The following is a 17,351-nucleotide window of genomic DNA, read 5'->3' as shown; positions in this document are numbered from 1 at the left end:
CCCAAGCGCGGGGATTACAAGCGTGCGCCACCATGCCTGGCTCATATTGTTTGTTTTGAAATAGGGTCTCGCTAGGTTACTGAGAGTCTTTCTGTGTTACTAAGACTGGTCTTAAACCTCCAGTCTCAGCCTCCAAAGTACTGAGTTTATAGGCATGCACCACCATCTCTGATGCCTATCCTCTCTCTCTCTCTCTCTCTCTCTCTCTCTCGTGTGTGTGTGTGTGTGTGTGTCTGTCTGTCTGTCTGTCTATCTGTCTGTCTCAATCTATCTCTTCCCTTCCTTCCTTACTCCATACAGGGGATTGAACCAAGGGTCATTCTAACCTTGAGCTACATCCTCAGCCTTTTTTATTTTATTTTTTTTTATTTTGAAACAGTGTCTCACTAAGTTGATGAGTCTGGCCTCAAACCTGTGTTCCTCCTGTCTCAGCCTCTCAAGTACTGGGATTACAGATGTGTGACTCTTTTTTTCTTTTTCACCTTACCATTCTTTTTTTTTCTTTTTTCTTTTTTTGTGGGTCTGGGGATGAAACCCAGGGCCATTCTACATCTGAGCTACACCCCTTGCCCTATTTTTTATTCTTTATTTTGAAACGGGGTCTTACTAAGTCACAGTGGGCCTCACTAAGTAGCTGAGGCTGGCCTTGAACCTGCGATCCTCCTGTCTCAGCCTCCTGAATGCTGAGATTACAAGTGTGCGCCACCATGCCTGGTTGACTTTACCATTCTTAAACTACTTTTCCTGTTTCTCTACAGACTTCTATGATAGTACTCATGGTTCTGTTGCAGTTTTATAAGTCCAAATCTCAGCCTGAATGCTTACCCATTATGTTACATTAGGCAAATTACTTGCTTCTAAGAATTTTAGTTGCTACCTCTGCAAAACGAGATTATATTACTGACCTCAAAGGGTGCCTTCAACTGAGTTATTTAAAATTAAATTTAAACTTTTAAGTAGCTCTTAATTTTCTATAGGATAAAGTCCAAGCTTCTTAGAAGGGCATACAAGGTCCTTCAGGCAAAATGTCAACACTCAGATGCTATTATTTTCTCTCCTGATAAATCACTTTTATCTGATGGCATATTAGACTGCTTTGACTGTAATATAGTACAGTTAAACTAGCTTATCCAAAACAAACCAAAAAAGACCCAGTTGTAGTTGGGTTATGTGGATGGTTTTAGATGGGCTCAGGACTTAAATGCCTGTGCTCTCTGCCTGCATTTCTTCACTCTAAATCATTATAACTCATGGAAGGACTGTGGGTTTGCTTGGATTAAATGCCATAGAAGCTTGGATTGGGGGAAGAAAGGGAAGACATCAGGATTAATAAGCCAGTGGAATTGGAGGATTATTAATTAATTAATTAATGTAGCACCAGAGATTGAATCCAGAGTCATTTTACCTCTAAGCTACATTTCCAGACCTATTTTATTTTTATTTGGAAACAGGGTCTCACTAGGTTGACGAGAGTCTCTCTACTTGCTAAGGCTGTCCTCGAACCTGCCATCCTTCCTGTCTCCGTTTCTCAAATACTGAGATTACAGGTGTGCAGTACCACACCTGGCTGGGTTTGTCTTTTAAAACATAACGGGGATCATATTAACCTCCTACTCAAAAATATTCAGGGCCCTCTATCTACAAACCTAACTTTTTCATTTTTTATCTAAAATACCTCTTGAAAGCCAGGTGTGGTGGCACACTTGTAATCCCAGCATTTGGGAGGTTGAAACAGGAGGATGGCGGTTCGTGGACAGCCTCAGCCACTTAGTGAGGCCCTTTGCCACTCAGTAAGACCCTGTTTCAAAATAAAGAATAAAAAAAATAGGGCTGGGGGTGTGTAGCTCAGAGGTAGAATGCCTCTGGGTTCTATTCCCAGTACTGCAAAAAACAAACAAACAAAATACCTTCATGACTTCGGGCCAGCCTACTTTGCCTTGATGAATATGCGACCTCCAGTAAACTTCAACCTTTCTGATTTCATTTTTTTTTTCTCCATCTGCTAAGAGGTGATGCTCGTGCTGACCTTACAGCATTCAGCCACAAGAGCATGTGGCACACAGCTGGCATCATGCTTGCCGGAGAGTGAGAGTGAGTTTTTCTTTTCCCCTCTTGGCCCTTCTCACATGTCTTCTGGATCTTGTTAACTCTCTCCTCCATCCTGATGGCCTGCCCGGTTTGTTTCCTAACAAAAAGCCTCCTCTTTTCTCTCTAGAGCCCTTCATGCAGGTTCTATCACACCCCTCACCCATTCTAAATTTCTTCAGTTCAGTGAACACTAATACCGTAGGATGTAGCACTACCTACTGACCAATGGATTGGCCCTTTTCCCTGACCTTTCAGGGGTCTAGGTGCACATTCAAATCCCACATGATAGATGTGTGTTTGTGCAGTCTCTCCCTCTGCCACTCTGCCAGCCAGATGTCTTCCCAACTGCAGTCCCTCCGGCCAAGGTCTCAGCCTCCTCTGGAAGAGGGCACCAGCTAGCTGGCTGAGGCCCAGGGATGTGCAGAATGATGAACTGGCAGGCTCATCTTTGCTCCCCTGTCCTCACGAGCTCAACCCTCCCCTCAGCTCCTCTATGTGGGACTGTATAGGAAGTGTCCTTGTCTTTTACAAGATGGAGAAGGGAAAAGCTTGGTCCAGTCTTCAGGAAGACTCTTCCATCTCCACCCTTACCCAAGCCCTCAGTTCCTGTTGCTCATAGCTAGTTGCCCCATGAGTCCCATTCTCAGTTCCCTCCACTGTTCCACTCATGTATAAACATGCAGGCATGTTTTCCCACTTCATCTCTACTGCCATTCACACTTCTCTGATCTCACTTCCATTTAATTTTTGTGCTGAAACACAGAGCCTCAAACACTTATGGGAACAGAAATGGTAGAGTTCATACAGGAGGTGGTTTTCAGGCTGGACCCTTAGAGAAACAGCATCACTGGTTTTTCTTCTGGGGAGAGGACAGAAAACAGCCCCTTCAAAAGAGTGAGTGAGGTGAGGAGTGAGTCAGACAGGGTGGGACCAGAGGAAGTTGTCACCTCACTTCCCATGAGTCAGGAAGACTCTATGAAGGAGGTGGCATTTCAGTGTTGGACTGGATATTCTTTCCCCACACCACCGGGCCTTCATCCTTATCCAGCCTGTGGATTCAGTTTCTCTAGTTTATCTGCCTAACCAGAAGAAGGCAAGGCCTTGCTCCTAGCTCCCCTGCAGATCCCAAACAGTCCCATTTCTGCTGTTCTTCCTCCCACTTCCTAAGCTGTGCTGGGGAACATCACTCCTCAATGCCCCCCCACTGGAGCCAGCATCTTGGCTCACCAAGCCTGCCCAGCAAGTGCTGTCAGCTGCACCAGACTCTTAGCACTTCCCTAAAACTCCATTCTCCCAGCTTTCCTGCTCAGTGAATGCCTTACCAGACTAGAGGGAGAACGGAGCCTTTAGAAAATTCCTCCGATCCTTCCATTCCCTCTCAAACCCACTATCAGCAGTTCTCTCCTCCTCCTCCTCTCTCTCTCGCCCCTTCACGCACACACAAGCGCTCTCCCCCCCTCCCTCTGAGCAATACCCCCAGCTCAGAGCTCAGCTCAATTCAGTCATATCCCCAGCCCTATTCTTATTTTGAAACAGGGTCTCACTAAGTGTGGAGGGCCTCACTACACTGCTGGGGCTGACCTCCAATCTGTGAGCCTCCTTTCTAAGCCTCCCAAATACTGGGATTCCAGGCATCTGCGCACCACTCCCAGCTCAGATGTATTCTTTTTTTTTTTCTTCTTCTTTTTTTTCTTTCTTTTTGGTGGTACTGGGGATTGAACCCAGGACATTTTGCCTCTGAGTTATAACCCCAACCCTATTTTTTTTATTCTTTATTCTGAAACAGTCTCACTAAGTTGTGGAGGGTCTAAGCTGAGGCTGGCTGTGAACCTGTGATTCTCCTGTCTCAGCCTCCCAAGTACTGGGATTACAGCTGTGCACCAGCTTCAGTTGTATTCTTAATTTCCATACATTTCAGTCTGTGAAGGTGATCTCCTTAGCCAGAGGCCAGTCTCTCCGTGTGTGTGTGTGTGTGTGTGTGTGTGTGTGTGAGCTGGAGTTCATTGTCTTGCTCCACACAGCATGTAAACATGCTCCAGCCTCTTCCCATTAAAAACAACCATTAGGATCGATCTGGAGTTGAGAGCCAGGCACTGATATTTTAAAAGGTCCCCAGGTGATTCTAGTGTGCTGCCAGGGCTGAAAATATAAACAGGATACAAACCAAACTTCTCACCATGGCTACAGGGCTCTTCACAAACTGGCCCTTGCCTACCTTCTCTACCCTTCCCTCTATGCCCTTGAGTTGGAGCCATACCCACACCTGCCACCTCTCTCGTATGCCTTCACCTGGAAAGCCTTTCCCTGCTTTCTAGAAAATGCCTTTTAGTGCTCAATTTAGGAGTCATTTCTGAGAAGTCTCCCAGCGCTAATCTCCACCTTGGGTGAAGGTGCTCCTCATCCCCGTTTCATAACCATCTGGGTTCGTTTCTATGGAGCTACTCAGCACAGCTACTACAGTTGTTCATTTGTATGTCGTCTTCGCCACCAGACCATGTGTGTCTTGCAGGGACCTCAGAGCCATGAAGATGCCATTTGGCAGGACTTGAGTTTCTCAGATATTGGAAGATGCTTTCTCTTAGGACTAGGATAAGAACTGAACGAAGTGTCTTTGAGCATGTTCATTCGTGTAGTCCAGTCAACATTTGCTGAGAGTTTGGCATGGTCATTTACCAATTGTATCCAGGTGAATAAATGTATAGTTGAAGTTCCCTGTGACTACTATGTTTGGCTTCTGAGACAGTCCTATCATCTGTAATAGTGTACTGGGTTTGTCTCCAGTGGACTCTCCGATGATGGGCACATAAATCCAAACTTCTCAGGAGGGCTCTCAGAATAGTGCTTTGCAAACAACAAGTGTTAAGAAAATGTTTGCTAAAGGAATGTCATGAATCCACATACAAATATATACCTTCTTGATATAATAGGCTGCTTCCATACCTTGTCAGTTAAATGTTGAGATGAGGCAATGCTTTGTAAATACTTAACATTTTACATGGGTTATTTCTTTTAATCTTCACAATAATTCTATGAAATAGGTACTATTGTTCCAGTTTTACAGAGTTTCCACAATTTGCATTAGTCACACAGGTACTAATTGGGCCATTAAAACTCAGGACTTTGGAGTTAAGCATGGCCTCAAAACTATTAAGAGAGCCAGGTGTAGTGGTGCACACTTGTAATCCCAGCATTTGGTGGCTGAAACAGGAGGATTGCAGTTCAACGACATCTTCAGCTACTTAGTGAGGCCCTTTGCAACGCAGTGAGACCCTGTTTCAAAGAATAAAAAATAGGGTTGGGGGTATAGCTTGTAGGTAGAATACCCCCGGGTTCCATCCCCAGTAACACACACACACACACACACACACACACACACACACACACCACCAAGAGTATACCTAGAAGATATTAGGCCTTCAATAAGTATTGATTGGATCAATGAATATGTGCTTCCAAGGGAAATGGGAATGAATTTTTACTGTACTCCCTACCTGATTCTGGGTCCTGGGATCTCTTTCCTGTCTTACATTGTTCTATTCACTCCAGCATTTACTCAGCAGACATTATGGATGGTCAACAGAGTGCCAGACAATCGACCAGATAATAGAGATACAGTGATAACTGAAGTATGGCCCCTCCTGAGAGGAGCTTATAGTTGAGGAATGCAGACAAGTATATAACAGTAAAATTGTGGGAGCAAGAGAAGGCAGTGACGTATTACCTGGGAAATCTAACTGTACTTTTGTGCCAAGCTGGGGAGAAAGGCTTGAAGGTTAGGGGAGTATGAAAGATGCTAGCATCTTGGGGGATGATTAAAGCACACTGCGGTCCAGGAGAGTGACACCGGTAGAATGAGAGGACCAGGTGGGGACTCCATCAGTAGGGTGTTCATGTACAGTGCTAAGGAATTCAAGCTTTTTGACTAGTGGGTCTCTTCCTTTCAAGGGGTTAGAGCTGTACTTTGGCTCTGGATAAAACTTCCATGTAGCTACATCTCACCATTGAACATATTCCTTCCAGCCACCACCTCTTCTGAATTCCCCAGTTCCATCCACATTACGCCATCCAGGTCTACAGGCAGTTATTGAAACACTAATGCAAAGCACTGTTCCAGGAGCTGCTGGAGACTGAGGTTTCTTTTCACTTAAACCTGCCCCACATAAACTTTTCACTTAAACTTGCCCTATGTGGTGAGTATGGAGGTGGGGGCCAAAGGGTGTAGAATTGACAATTAAATATATACAGATACTACACCAGGAGGAAATACATACTGTCTGCTTCCTTCGGTCCCATCAGGTTCTTCCTCAGGTCTCTTGTCTCTCATTCGGTCTCTCTCGTACCCAGGTCACCTAGACTTTAAGCCCTATGAGTGCAGGGATGGTGTCACTACAGCTGAATAGTTTTGCACATTGTAGGTGGTCAATAAATGTTTGAGGAATAAATAATACAAGCCTGGTTATCGCCTCCTCAAAAAATCCTCAGTTGCTCCCCTGCTTCTAGAATAAAAGTCAGACCCCCAGCTGACCCCATCTGGCCTTCAAGACGCTCTAGATGGAGCCACAGCCAACCTTGCTTCCCTCTTACAACTTTCACAACCTTGAAGGCCAGTTAGCCAGTGATTCACTGTTCTTGCCTGGGGCCACTTGTATTCTCCCACCTCCGTTCCAGGAAATCCTCTCGGCGACTCTTCCAAGTTTATAGGCTCGGAGAGGAGAAATCAGTGGCCAGCTCCTCTCCGCTACGCTCTCCCTGCCATTCCCAGTAAGCCCTCAGCACCCCCAGCTGGCCCGCCACGCTGGAGAGGGAGCTCTCTGAGGAGAGGGATCCTGAAACTTTCCCCAGAGTCCTAAGCTGGGCCAGCTGCAGACAGCAGATGTGTGGGTCCTGCTGGTGGACTGGCCAGAGGGCCGAGGGTGCAGCCATCGGGGGCTGGACGTCAGGAAGAACCAGGGTGTTCCCAGGCTGACCAGGCCGCAGCCACCGGCCCAAGCAGGCAGAGGATGCGAGGGAAGGGGTGGGGAGCCGGGCTGGGTGTGCTTCCTGCCCCGGGATCTCTGGCCCGCCCCTGCCCCCGCCCCTGAGGCCCAGCAGCGGCTGGACGGCCCCTCCTGCCTCGGCCGGCCGCCCAATCAGCAGGCGCCCCCCGCCCGGCCCGCCCCCTCCCCCTCTGGTGACAGAAAGTCGGCCCAGCAGATGAGGAAGTGGCAGGCAGGACAGCCCTGGGGACTTCTCTCTGGCCCTGCTCCCCCCGAGCCCTCCACCGCTGCCCGCCTGGCCCCCGCTGGTGAGTCTGGACCTTCCACGGCTCCCCACGTGCCGGTCCCGGCACCCCCTGCCAGGCTGGCCCGGCCTGCCCAGCCCTGCCGCCTTGCCCTGCCCTGCCCTGCCCAGGCTGTGGGCGAGGCTGCTCCTGGGGCGAGTGGGTGGGAGGTCCCAGCTCCTGGGGCCGGGCCTCGCCAGCACCCTCCCTTCCCCGGCACCCCCTCCGCCCCCATTTGCTAACTAACACCCAAGCCTTCCTTCACACCTCCCGCTGGCCCCTTTCCTTCCCTCCCCTTCCCTTTCCTTTGGCCAGACTCTCCCATCCATCTTAAAGGAAGGAAGAACCGGCCGAGGCTCCCTACGGGAGACACGCCCAGATTGCCCTCCAGTTTGTGGAGAGTTCCTTCCCAGCAGCCTTGAGTCTCTCCTGACCTCCAGGGCGCCCGTGCGTCCGCGTGGGGGGTGAACTTGAGGGTGGTGGTTGAGGGAGATAAGGAGGTAGCAAGCTCCCATGTGGCGGAGAGGAGCTGTGTGCCAGAGCACACTCCTAGGCGCTAGGGGCAGAGGCCACCCACAAGTCTGACTGTGCTGGGCCTGAAGAAATGAAGGGTGTCGCCCGCTGAAAGAGATCTGAGTGTGACTGAGGGAGGCGCAAGTCTGAGTGTGACTGAGGGAGGCGCAAGTCTGTGGTGTGAGTGGTCAGTGTTCCCTCACTTCCCCGTAGCTCACCCATGTGTGAGTAAACCTATGTGTAACCTGGGCGGGCATGGGCCCAAGCTCAGGAGCACAGGCTTTGTACCCAGTGCGGGGGGCCTGTGCAGGGAGGCGTGTGAGCTCTGTACCACTGCAGTCTGGAGTGAGGCCTAGGAACCGTGCCTGTCAGAGTCCACCCAGGCTGTGCTGAGGCCGTGGTCGGGGCCAGCAGGCCGTGTGGAGACAGTGCTGAGCCTTGGTGTGGTGCACACGTCACCGGGGTGGCCCACTGCTGTGTGAGAGGCAGGGGTGAGGGCATTTATGTGGATGGCAGGGTCTGGGTCCGACCAAGATGGGTGTGAAGAAGGGTGGGATAATACGGAGGCCTGGGGGAGTCCCCGAGAGGTGTGTGCCCGGTGCTCACAGCCTCCCTGGATGTGTCAGACAGTGCATTTCTTCACAGAGCACACAGGTTCTCTGGATGGAGGGAACTGGGAGCACCTGCCAAGTCCCTGGCTCTCCAGGATGGAGGCTGAGGCTTCCAGTCCCTGTGAACCCTCCCCCAACATTCCTTGGGCTGGGAGGGGGGGGGGCTAGCCCATCAGGACCCCTCCCAGAGGGAGGGGAAGATTCCTGAGACCTCCTCCACCCCCCCACCTCTTCACATGCCACTGGCTTCCTTGCCCCTCCCTGGAAAGGAAGGGTTCTGAGCCCATCCTGAAGTAGGACAAACTGACTATTCAAGGCTGGCCTGGGAGAGGATGCTGGGTGTGAATTTTTAACAATTCCTTGGTCCAAGGCTGGGGCCAGGGCTGGAAGAAGTTTCTGGAGAACCTAGGACCTTAGCTCATCTGGCTGGTGCAGGGTGGTGGGTGGTGAGTCTGGGGCTTTATTTGGCTTTCCCAATCCTGGTAGTTCCTGCTCCCCTAGGCACTGACCTGTGGCCTGGACCCACCCTCCACCCCAAGCCCAAAGCAGCGGGGGCGGGCAGAGGGCGGGGCTGCTGCCAGATCTAGTCAGACAGGTGGAGCCACTGGGGCCGGAGTCTCAAAGAGCCGGGCTCCCAGAGAGAAAGGGCTCTGCAAGAAGAGAGGCCAGCGGAGTCGGTGAGAAGAGGGGAGGACAGGAGAGGCTGGAGGTGAGCACCGAGCACCGGGGAAAGCAGGGCAAGGCGGAACCCCAGGCCGGTGAGGTCCTGGAAGGGACTGAAGGGACTGGGGAGGTGGGAGTCCCTACAGGGGGCTGGGGAGAGCAGAGTGTCTGGAAGGGACCCAGCGACCCTGGAGAGGAGGGGCCCAGAGGACAGCTTGAAAGGGAGACTCCCTGGAGAGAATGATGGCCTCTTAGAGCTGGCTAGGTGAGAGGCTTTGGCAAGAAAAGAGGGGTGAGGAGGTTCATTCTCAAGATGAGCTCCTGTCAATGAGAAGAGGAGGCTCCAGAAAGAGACCAGGAATTGAGAGGAGGAAGAGAGGAGGTTAAAGAGGCCCAGAAGTCAGTCTCTGGGAGGGAGCAGAGAAAAGGAAGGTGTGGAAAGGAAGGGTGGGACAGCCCTCCTCAGGCTGGCAGGATGCTCTTGGAGCTGGTACCCCACCACTGCCTCCCCCAGACCCCAACAATCCCTTCCTTTTGCTGTGCTCTGTCCTTTCCCAATGAGGCATCAGAGTTGTGCCTGGTTCTGTCTTGTTTCTATGGGTGAGGTGTGGGATAGAGGTATGCGATGGACCCTGTCTGATGTCCACTTCCATCCCTTCCCAGAATCCTTAGTCAAGATGGAGACTGTTGTGAACATGTACCAGGAGATGATGAAGCATGCAGGTAGTATGCTGTCCACCACCCTTCCCTCACCTCTCCCCTGGTCCTGGGGTCCAGGGCTGTGTCCTAATGGAAAGTCCTTGTAATCTCTGGATTCTTTATGACCTGCCCTCATGTCTGTAGACCTGGTGAGACCTTTGAACCCTGTGACCCTTCCTGACTCCTGGATACTTATTCACAGATCCCCGGCTCCAGGGATACCCTCTGATGGGGTCCCCTCTGCTAATGACCTCCATCCTCTTGACCTACGTGTATTTTGTCCTCTCGCTTGGGCCTCGCATCATGGCCAACCGGAAGCCCTTCCAGCTCCGCGGCTTCATGATCGTCTACAACTTCTCACTGGTGGCACTCTCCATCTATATCGTCTATGAGGTGGGCCGGGATGCCGCGGCTCGAATCCCTGCCAGCAGGACAAGGAGTGGGCTGTGGGACCGGAGGGTGGCATCTTCCCAGAGAGGTTCAGATCCATTTCTTCAGGTAGAGAAGGGGAGGGTTTGCTGGGAAAGGTGAATGCTGGTGGCCTAATTCACATCCCTCCCTAGTTCCTGATGTCTGGCTGGCTGAGTACCTACACCTGGCGCTGTGACCCCGTGGACTTTTCCAATAGCCCTGAGGCGCTTAGGGTGAGCGGGGGCTGGGCCGGGTCCTAAGCAATCTGGATGGGAGCAGCTTGAGACTTGTGCAGGGCTCTCCGGGGAGGCTCTTGAAACCCTAAAGCTGCTCTGGTTTCTTGCAGATGGTTCGAGTGGCTTGGCTCTTCCTCTTCTCCAAGTATATTGAACTGATAGACACGGTAAGTATAGATGTCTGTGTTGAGGGGAGAGAAAGGAAAAGGTCCTAGCTCTGAACACCTCTCCACCCCTCCTCAGGTGATCTTTATTCTCCGGAAAAAAGATGGGCAGGTGACCTTCCTACATGTTTTCCATCACTCGGTGCTGCCCTGGAGTTGGTGGTGGGGGGTGAAGCTTGCCCCAGGTGAGTGCTGAAGGCCACTGGGGAGGAAGGCTCTGCATCGGGGACTAGAAATCCAACTCTCTTGACCGTTTTTTTCCCTCTCACAGGAGGAATGGGCTCCTTCCATGCCATGGTAAACTCCTCTGTACACGTTATCATGTACCTATACTACGGATTGTCTGCCCTTGGCCCTGTGGCTCAGCCCTACCTTTGGTGGAAAAAGCACATGACAGCCATTCAGCTGGTGAGGGGCCAGCTGGCCTGTAACTGTAACCATCCCAGCTTTCCTGATCTGACTCCTGCCTTCATCTAACCTATCTCACCTTTGACCCTACCATCCCTGCTCAGTGTTTCCACGCCTTCCTTCCTTGCCCTCACTGCGCCTGACCCTTCCTTGCCTTTGTTCCAGGCCCAGTTTGTCCTGGTCTCACTGCACATCACCCAGTACTACTTCATGCCCAGCTGTAACTACCAGTACCCGGTCATCATCCACCTCATCTGGATTTATGGCACTGTCTTCTTTGTGCTGTTCTCCAATTTTTGGTATCACTCTTACACCAAAGGCAAGCGGCTGCCCAAGGCACTTCAGCAAAATGGAGCTCCCAGTACTGCTAAGGCCAAGGCCAATTGAGAAGCATGGCCTCGCTAGGCGCCCACCTAAGTGCCTCAGGACTGCACCTCGGGCAGCATCCTTCAGTGTCCTCCCCACCTAAACCTGTGACCAGGGGCTCTGGTGGTCAGGACTGGACAGGGGACTGGCCCTCCCCTCCCCAAAGATGGCCTACAGGGACCACGGCGTCCACTCCTCACCCACTTCTGCTGACCAGCTCCAGGAATGTGGCCTCACTGCCCTCTGCCACTTCAGAGCTGGGGCTGAAAGGGCTGGACATTTACCCTTCTCTGCCTTAACTTGGGAGAAGAGCACTCAGGGCTGGCCCCCACCAGGGTCTTGTGGCCTTTTTCCTCACATTGGAGGTCAGCAATAATCTGTCACTTGGACCCAGGTTCTCTCCACCCTCCACTGAAGCAGGAGCTTGAAGGCCAAAGGTCAGGGTGGGAGGGAGGGGGCACTGGGAATGCAGCCTGAGGCTGTCTACTACCTGTCTTAATTAAAGTGACAGAGGAAACCAAGGATGTGTGTGCCTGTGTGAATGGAGGTGGGGCATGCAGCCTGCTTTAGCCCTGTTTACAAACAGAAATGTTAAGGGCTCCCACAGGATCTTTTCTAGCTCTGATCACAAGGAAGGGGAACCCATGGAAAGGCTGCTGGGACATGCAAGAAAGGAGATGTGACTTTATTAGAAAAATAAAAAACTGAGGTAAGGGTTTGTCTTCAACGAATGCCTTGGTGTATGAGGCTGCTCTTAGCTGCACTGGCCTTCTCCCGCTCCCGCCGCCTTGCAGGGTCCAACTCAAAGCAGCGCCATAGCCGCAAGGTCTCATCTGCTGCTGCAGAGGCCACTGTGGCCCCATCTGGGCTCATGGTCAGACTCAGGACCCGTGCTGTATGACCTGGGACAAGTGAGAGTAATGTAAGAGTGCTGGCACACCCATAGCTCCAATTTTGATCCCACCTTGAAATATAATTGATGTACCATAAAATTCACCCTTTTAAAATTGTATAATAATCAGAGAGTTTCTGTGTATTCTCAAAGTTGTGCAAATATTAAACATTCTAATTCCCAGATATTCTCATTATTCCCACGGCCCCCGGCCCCCCAGCCACTGGCAACTGCTCATCTGTTTTGTCCCTCCGCATTTATCTCTTGAGGATGTTCATACATGTGGAGTCAACACATGGTCTTTTGTCACTGGCTTCTTTCACTTAGCCACCTACCTTTGAGCTCAGCCACCTTGGCCATAGTTGGGTACTTCCAAATAACCAGCTGGTTCTGGGCAAAGCCATGGCCTGAGATGAGCTCCTTGTAGTGGGGTGACCAGAGGATGGAGCACACCTGTGGAGAGAGGCTAGTGTGGGCATGACATACAGCCAGGGGTACTCAATTCAAAGCGAAGCCCATTCTAGTGTTGGGCACCCTGCCAGGCACCATTCAAGGTGGCACTTGAATGGTTGAAGTCTTTTAAAAAGCCTTTTGAAGCCGGGCATGGTGGCACACACTTGTAATCCCCCTTGTAATTCCCGTGCTTGGGAGGCGGAGACAGGATTGCGCAGGTTCGAAGCCAGATGATCTGGCTTAAGAGACCCTGATTCCAAATAAGTATAAAATAGGTCTGGGAGTGTAGCCCGGAGGTGAAAGGGCTTCCAGGAACCCCAGTACCACCAAAAAAACAAACAAAAAACAACAACAACAAAAAAGCCTTTTGAGAGACAATCATCTATCTTACAGATGTCAGAGGAAGTTCAATAAATTGCCTAAAATTACAAGTTGGTAGGTGACAGAACTGGAATTTGAAAGCTGCATGTGGGGAGAATGGAAGGAGAGGAAGCTGGGGTGGTCCTGCAAGAGCTTCAAATGTCCTCCCAATGGGTTTGGATTATATGCTACAGTTGATGGGGAGCCACCACAGGTTTAAGGAGGACAGAGTGTAGAGGACAGATTAGAAGAAATGATTAGAGGTGGGCATGGTAGTTCGTGCCTGTATCCCAGCTACTTGGGAGGCTGAGGCAGGAGCATTTCCAGGAGGATTTCAAGTTCAAGGCAAGCCTGGGAAACTTAGCAAGACCTTGTCTCAAAATTAAAAGGGCTGGGGCCGGGAGTAGTGACGCACACTTGTAATCCCTGCGCTTGCAAGGCTGAGACAGGAGGATTGCTGAGGTTCGAAGTCAGCCTCTGCTTAGTGAGGCTCTCAGCAACTTGGCGAGACCCCGTTTCCAAATAAAATATAAAAATAGGTCTGGGAGTATAGCCTGGAGGTAGAGAGCCTCTGGGTTCCACTCCCAGTACCACCAAAAAAATAAAAAAAATAAAAAAAATAAAAATAAAAGGATGGAAACATGTCTTTCCTGGGAAGGATAAAGCAAAGAAAGGGGAGGGAACGTGTGTTAATGATATTCTGAGATAAAACTGATATAGATCCTGGTGAAGATGAAAGCCCCTAAGAGGCTATTCAGATTCCTGACAAGATTAATTTGGGACATGATGGAGATGGCACTGCTTAGAGGATAAAGATGGAGATAATCCAGAATGTTGGAAAGGGAGCCTGTAAGAGATTCTTTAGGGTAGAGTTGGTAAAGACACTGCAGTAGACACAGCTGCTCAGCTGACCACATAGCAAGAATACATTTGGAGTGAGAAGATAGAAAGGTCAAAGAGTACCTGGGAATGGGCATCCACAGCACTCAGACAGGCCCCAGAACAGACATTCCAGATGCGTATGTGTCGGTCACTGGTGCCCCCTCCCGTTGCCAGTATATTGGATTGCCAGGGACACCATGCCACAGCCTAGGTAAGATAAAGGCAAGGTCAGCAGATGCTAGGGGTCACAGATGAACTCAGCCCAATTTCACCATCCGTCTGTCCTTAGTATCCCCCAGGTTATACCTCAGGGTATGAAGAGGCCCAGCCCAACTCCTCTCTCACCTTAACAGCCCCTTGATGCTGGGTAAATGTTTGCAGGGGAACCCAGCCACCCTCTCCAGGAGCACTAGGCCATACATTGACCACGTTGTCATTGCCACCACTAGCCAAATGTCGTCCATCTGGGGCCCAGCGCAGCCCACACACTTCCTGGCTGTGGCCACTCAGCGTGGCCACATGGTGCTCTGCTACCCGAACATCATGATGGTGGATGTGACCGGAGCGTGAGCCACTGGGGGAGAGAAGAGACTTAGGTTCTGCGGTAGCACTAAGACAAGCTAACCAAGGCTTCAGTTCAGGAGTGTTCAGTCAGCAGCATGGGTGGGCAGATATTAGAATGATTTCACCATAGTTCAGTAAAAACTACTGACCTTGACAGGATATAGCTGTTCCAACTTAAGGAACTCACTCGGGCAGAGTGACTGGTCATGTTTCGAAGCCGTTTCTGCTGCTGCACATCCCATAGCTGGAGAAGATTAAGGCTTGGCATTAACATCCTCTAGCTAGGCATGTCCCTTGGGTCTGGATGTCAAAAGAGCTGCAGTTAAGGGTCCAGTCTTACCTGCACCTCAGCACTGCTGGTACCCACGGCTAGGTAGTTGCCTTCTTTGATCCAGGCCACAGAGGATATGTAGTCCCCAGGCTGCTCCATTTGCAACAACTGTAGGATGTCACCGGAGCTTGCATTCCACAAGTACACACTGTTGTCCAGTGCCACAGCCAGCACATTCCCAGAGCTCCAATCCACGAGGTTAAGGTCTGCCAGAGGCCGACAGGGAAGAGCATGAGATTCCCCATTTGCCTGGTCCCCAGGACCTCTTTCTCCATCCACGGGCAAGAATAATATAGTTGCACTTACAGTAGTCATTTCGGATTTCAGGGGCGTCCAGAATCCGGTCTGGCAGAGAAGGAATGTAACGGCAGGTCTTCCGGCTAGAGCCAGGCGTGGCCTTCTGGCTATACAGTACTTTCAGTCTGTTTTGGTAGCCTGTGGCAAGAAAACAGATATAGACCTTGGGAAAACCCACACCGCCTTTGCCCTCAGCCTTAAGTGGGAATAGCAGACAGGCATCTCCCTCAGTCCCTTAGTGGGGGACTAACATTAGCCTCCAAGAACCAAGAACTTCATTCTGTCTTACCTTCTGGGGCATTCTGTGGTTTTCCACTGAGTCTAAGGATCTTGGCTTCCTCCACATCGAAACCGTTCAGGTTCAAAGCCCAGGCCTTCTGATGCTCCTGGCAGGTAAGAGCGGTGGTGAGACAGGAGGGGATCCGGAGGACACAGGTCCCATGCCTTGCACCCCTCTGGGAAACATACCTTCTTGGTGGGTGTCTGGCTATTTTCAGGCTGGTTCTCTTTGCTCAGGAGGAAGCTGGCCACCTCCATCTGGGAAGCACTGCGATGGGGGATATAGCGGTCACCGCCAGGCTTGCTAGGGGTGGTCTGAACCTTGGAATTGGATTTGCCTGGGGCGGGAGAGAGAAGCCAGTGTGACCGGGCTCGCGGAGGTGGAAGCACGGAGGCTGCGCTGGGCCCTCCCGCTCCCCACGCGTCCCGCGGCAGCCCACTCACCCGGAGTTCGGCCCGGGGTCCTGCCCGCGCTGTGGGATCGGTTGGCCGCCTGCATGGGCGAGGGCGCCGGCCCCGCCGCCTCCTTGGCTTTGCGCTGCCAGCGCGCAAGGGGCGCATTGGGGATGGGCGCGTCCAGCTGGAGCAGGGAGTGCAGGTCACTCTCGAACACGAACTGCGCCATGGGCGCGCCTGCCGGGGAAGGGGTGCCCGCCGGACTCTGGAGGAGAGACGCGACCGCGCTCGGGTCAGAGCGGGGCTCCTGCGCTCCCGGCCGGCCTCACAAGCAGGACCCCCGGCTGCAGCGGCCCCCGCGGCCCGCCCGACCTCACCCTGCAGCTCCTCTCCGCGCGTCCCCGAGCCCACGCCACTCCCGCACCGGCTTTAGCACTTTTCACTTGTACGTCTTAAACTCTCCGCTCCGAGCGCTCATTGGCTCCTTCAAACCCCAACCGTCGCAACCGACGCCCTCGCCCATTGGTCCTCACGGCGCGGGGGGCGGGCCTTCCGGGGCAAGTCTCGGGTCTCTCGAGAGCGCAGCGGAGGAGCTCAGTTTGAAGGGTGGGACCTGGGCGTTGGAGGCGCAAAGCGCCGGAGCCGGCGCGGCGCGTGCGGGCGGGGCCGGCGCTGCCGCCCCGTTTCGGTGTGGCTTCCATTCATTCCTCAGCTTCCCCTCACCCCTCTCGGAGCTCTCAGAGTCGGGCCTGGGCGCTTGAAGGTCTCGGAGCCTGTCTCTGGATCGAATTTATGATCCACACGCGCAGAACTCGATGGTGTGGCCCCAAAGCTCTTGAGCCATTCAAAGGGGGGAAGGCCAACCGGCAGGACGGTGGGAACAGGACTTCGGGGGTCTCTAGAAGCTGGAAGGGGGTTAGTGCAGGTCAAGCTGCTCCCATTACCCAAGAGCTCTGCTCGGAAGGAAGTAGCACGTGTGTTTGTTTTGCTTCTTTTACAAACAGGAAAAATGAGGCTAAAAGAGGGGAAGTGAATTCCTGAAGGTCAGGAAAAAGGATCAGTATTAAAGCAGGGCGTGGTGCATGCCTGTAATCCCAGTATTTGGGAGGTTGAGACAGGAGGATCACAGGTTAGAAATTCTCATCAGTAGCAAAATTCTGCAACCTAGCAACACCCTGCTTTAACACAAAGCTGGGCGAGGTGGTGTACACCCAGAACTTGGGAGGCTGATGCAAGAGGATCGCAGGTTCGAGGACAGCCTTAGCAACTTAGACCCTCTGCAACCTAGTGAGACTGTTTGAAAAAAAAAAAAAAAAAAGGCTAGATAGGTGTGGCTCAGAGGTAGGTAAGTTCAGTCCCCAGTACCAAGCACACACATCAGTATTGAAACTTGCCAATCTAGACTGTCCTATGGGAGACATAGGGTCTTCAGAGGTGTCAAAAACTTTAGAGAAGCGGGGCGTGGTGGCGCATGCTTG

At 51.9% G+C, this 17,351-nt stretch overlaps 2 protein-coding genes across 3 annotated transcripts; one reads left to right on the top strand and one right to left on the bottom strand.

Moving 5' to 3' along the window:
• Positions 1–7,281: 7,281 nt before the first annotated feature.
• ELOVL1 (ELOVL fatty acid elongase 1) lies at positions 7,282–11,440 on the top strand (the record flags this gene model as incomplete). 2 transcript variants are annotated; one of them, XM_080693120.1, is made up of 8 exons in its annotated part: positions 7,282–7,372; positions 9,799–9,858; positions 10,037–10,227; positions 10,398–10,478; positions 10,592–10,648; positions 10,725–10,830; positions 10,917–11,053; positions 11,219–11,440. In XM_080693120.1, the coding sequence occupies 8 exons, from the start codon at positions 7,282–7,284 to the stop codon at positions 11,438–11,440; spliced, it is 945 nt and encodes a 314-aa protein (XP_080549246.1). The 2 variants fall into 2 exon arrangements, with proteins under 2 accessions (XP_080549246.1, XP_080549247.1); XM_080693121.1 differs by lacking the exons at positions 7,282–7,372; positions 10,398–10,478 and having other exon boundaries at positions 9,813–9,858.
• A 702-nt stretch (positions 11,441–12,142) lies between these two features.
• On the bottom strand, positions 12,143–16,105 carry CDC20 (cell division cycle 20; the record flags this gene model as incomplete). Its single annotated transcript, XM_080691171.1, has 10 exons — positions 15,922–16,105; positions 15,667–15,815; positions 15,488–15,584; positions 15,208–15,336; positions 14,911–15,107; positions 14,720–14,814; positions 14,352–14,580; positions 14,088–14,213; positions 12,647–12,764; positions 12,143–12,321 (listed from the first exon to the last, which is right to left on the bottom strand). The coding sequence occupies exons 1-10, from the start codon at positions 16,100–16,102 to the stop codon at positions 12,143–12,145; spliced, it is 1,500 nt and encodes a 499-aa protein (XP_080547297.1). The 5' UTR covers positions 16,103–16,105.
• Positions 16,106–17,351: the final 1,246 nt, after the last annotated feature.

This window comes from Muscardinus avellanarius (assembly GCF_963383645.1).
Source record: "Muscardinus avellanarius genome assembly, chromosome: 3".
In the NCBI taxonomy this organism is placed as follows: domain Eukaryota; kingdom Metazoa; phylum Chordata; class Mammalia; order Rodentia; family Gliridae; genus Muscardinus; species Muscardinus avellanarius.
This window is presented reverse-complemented; position numbering and strand designations above follow the sequence as displayed.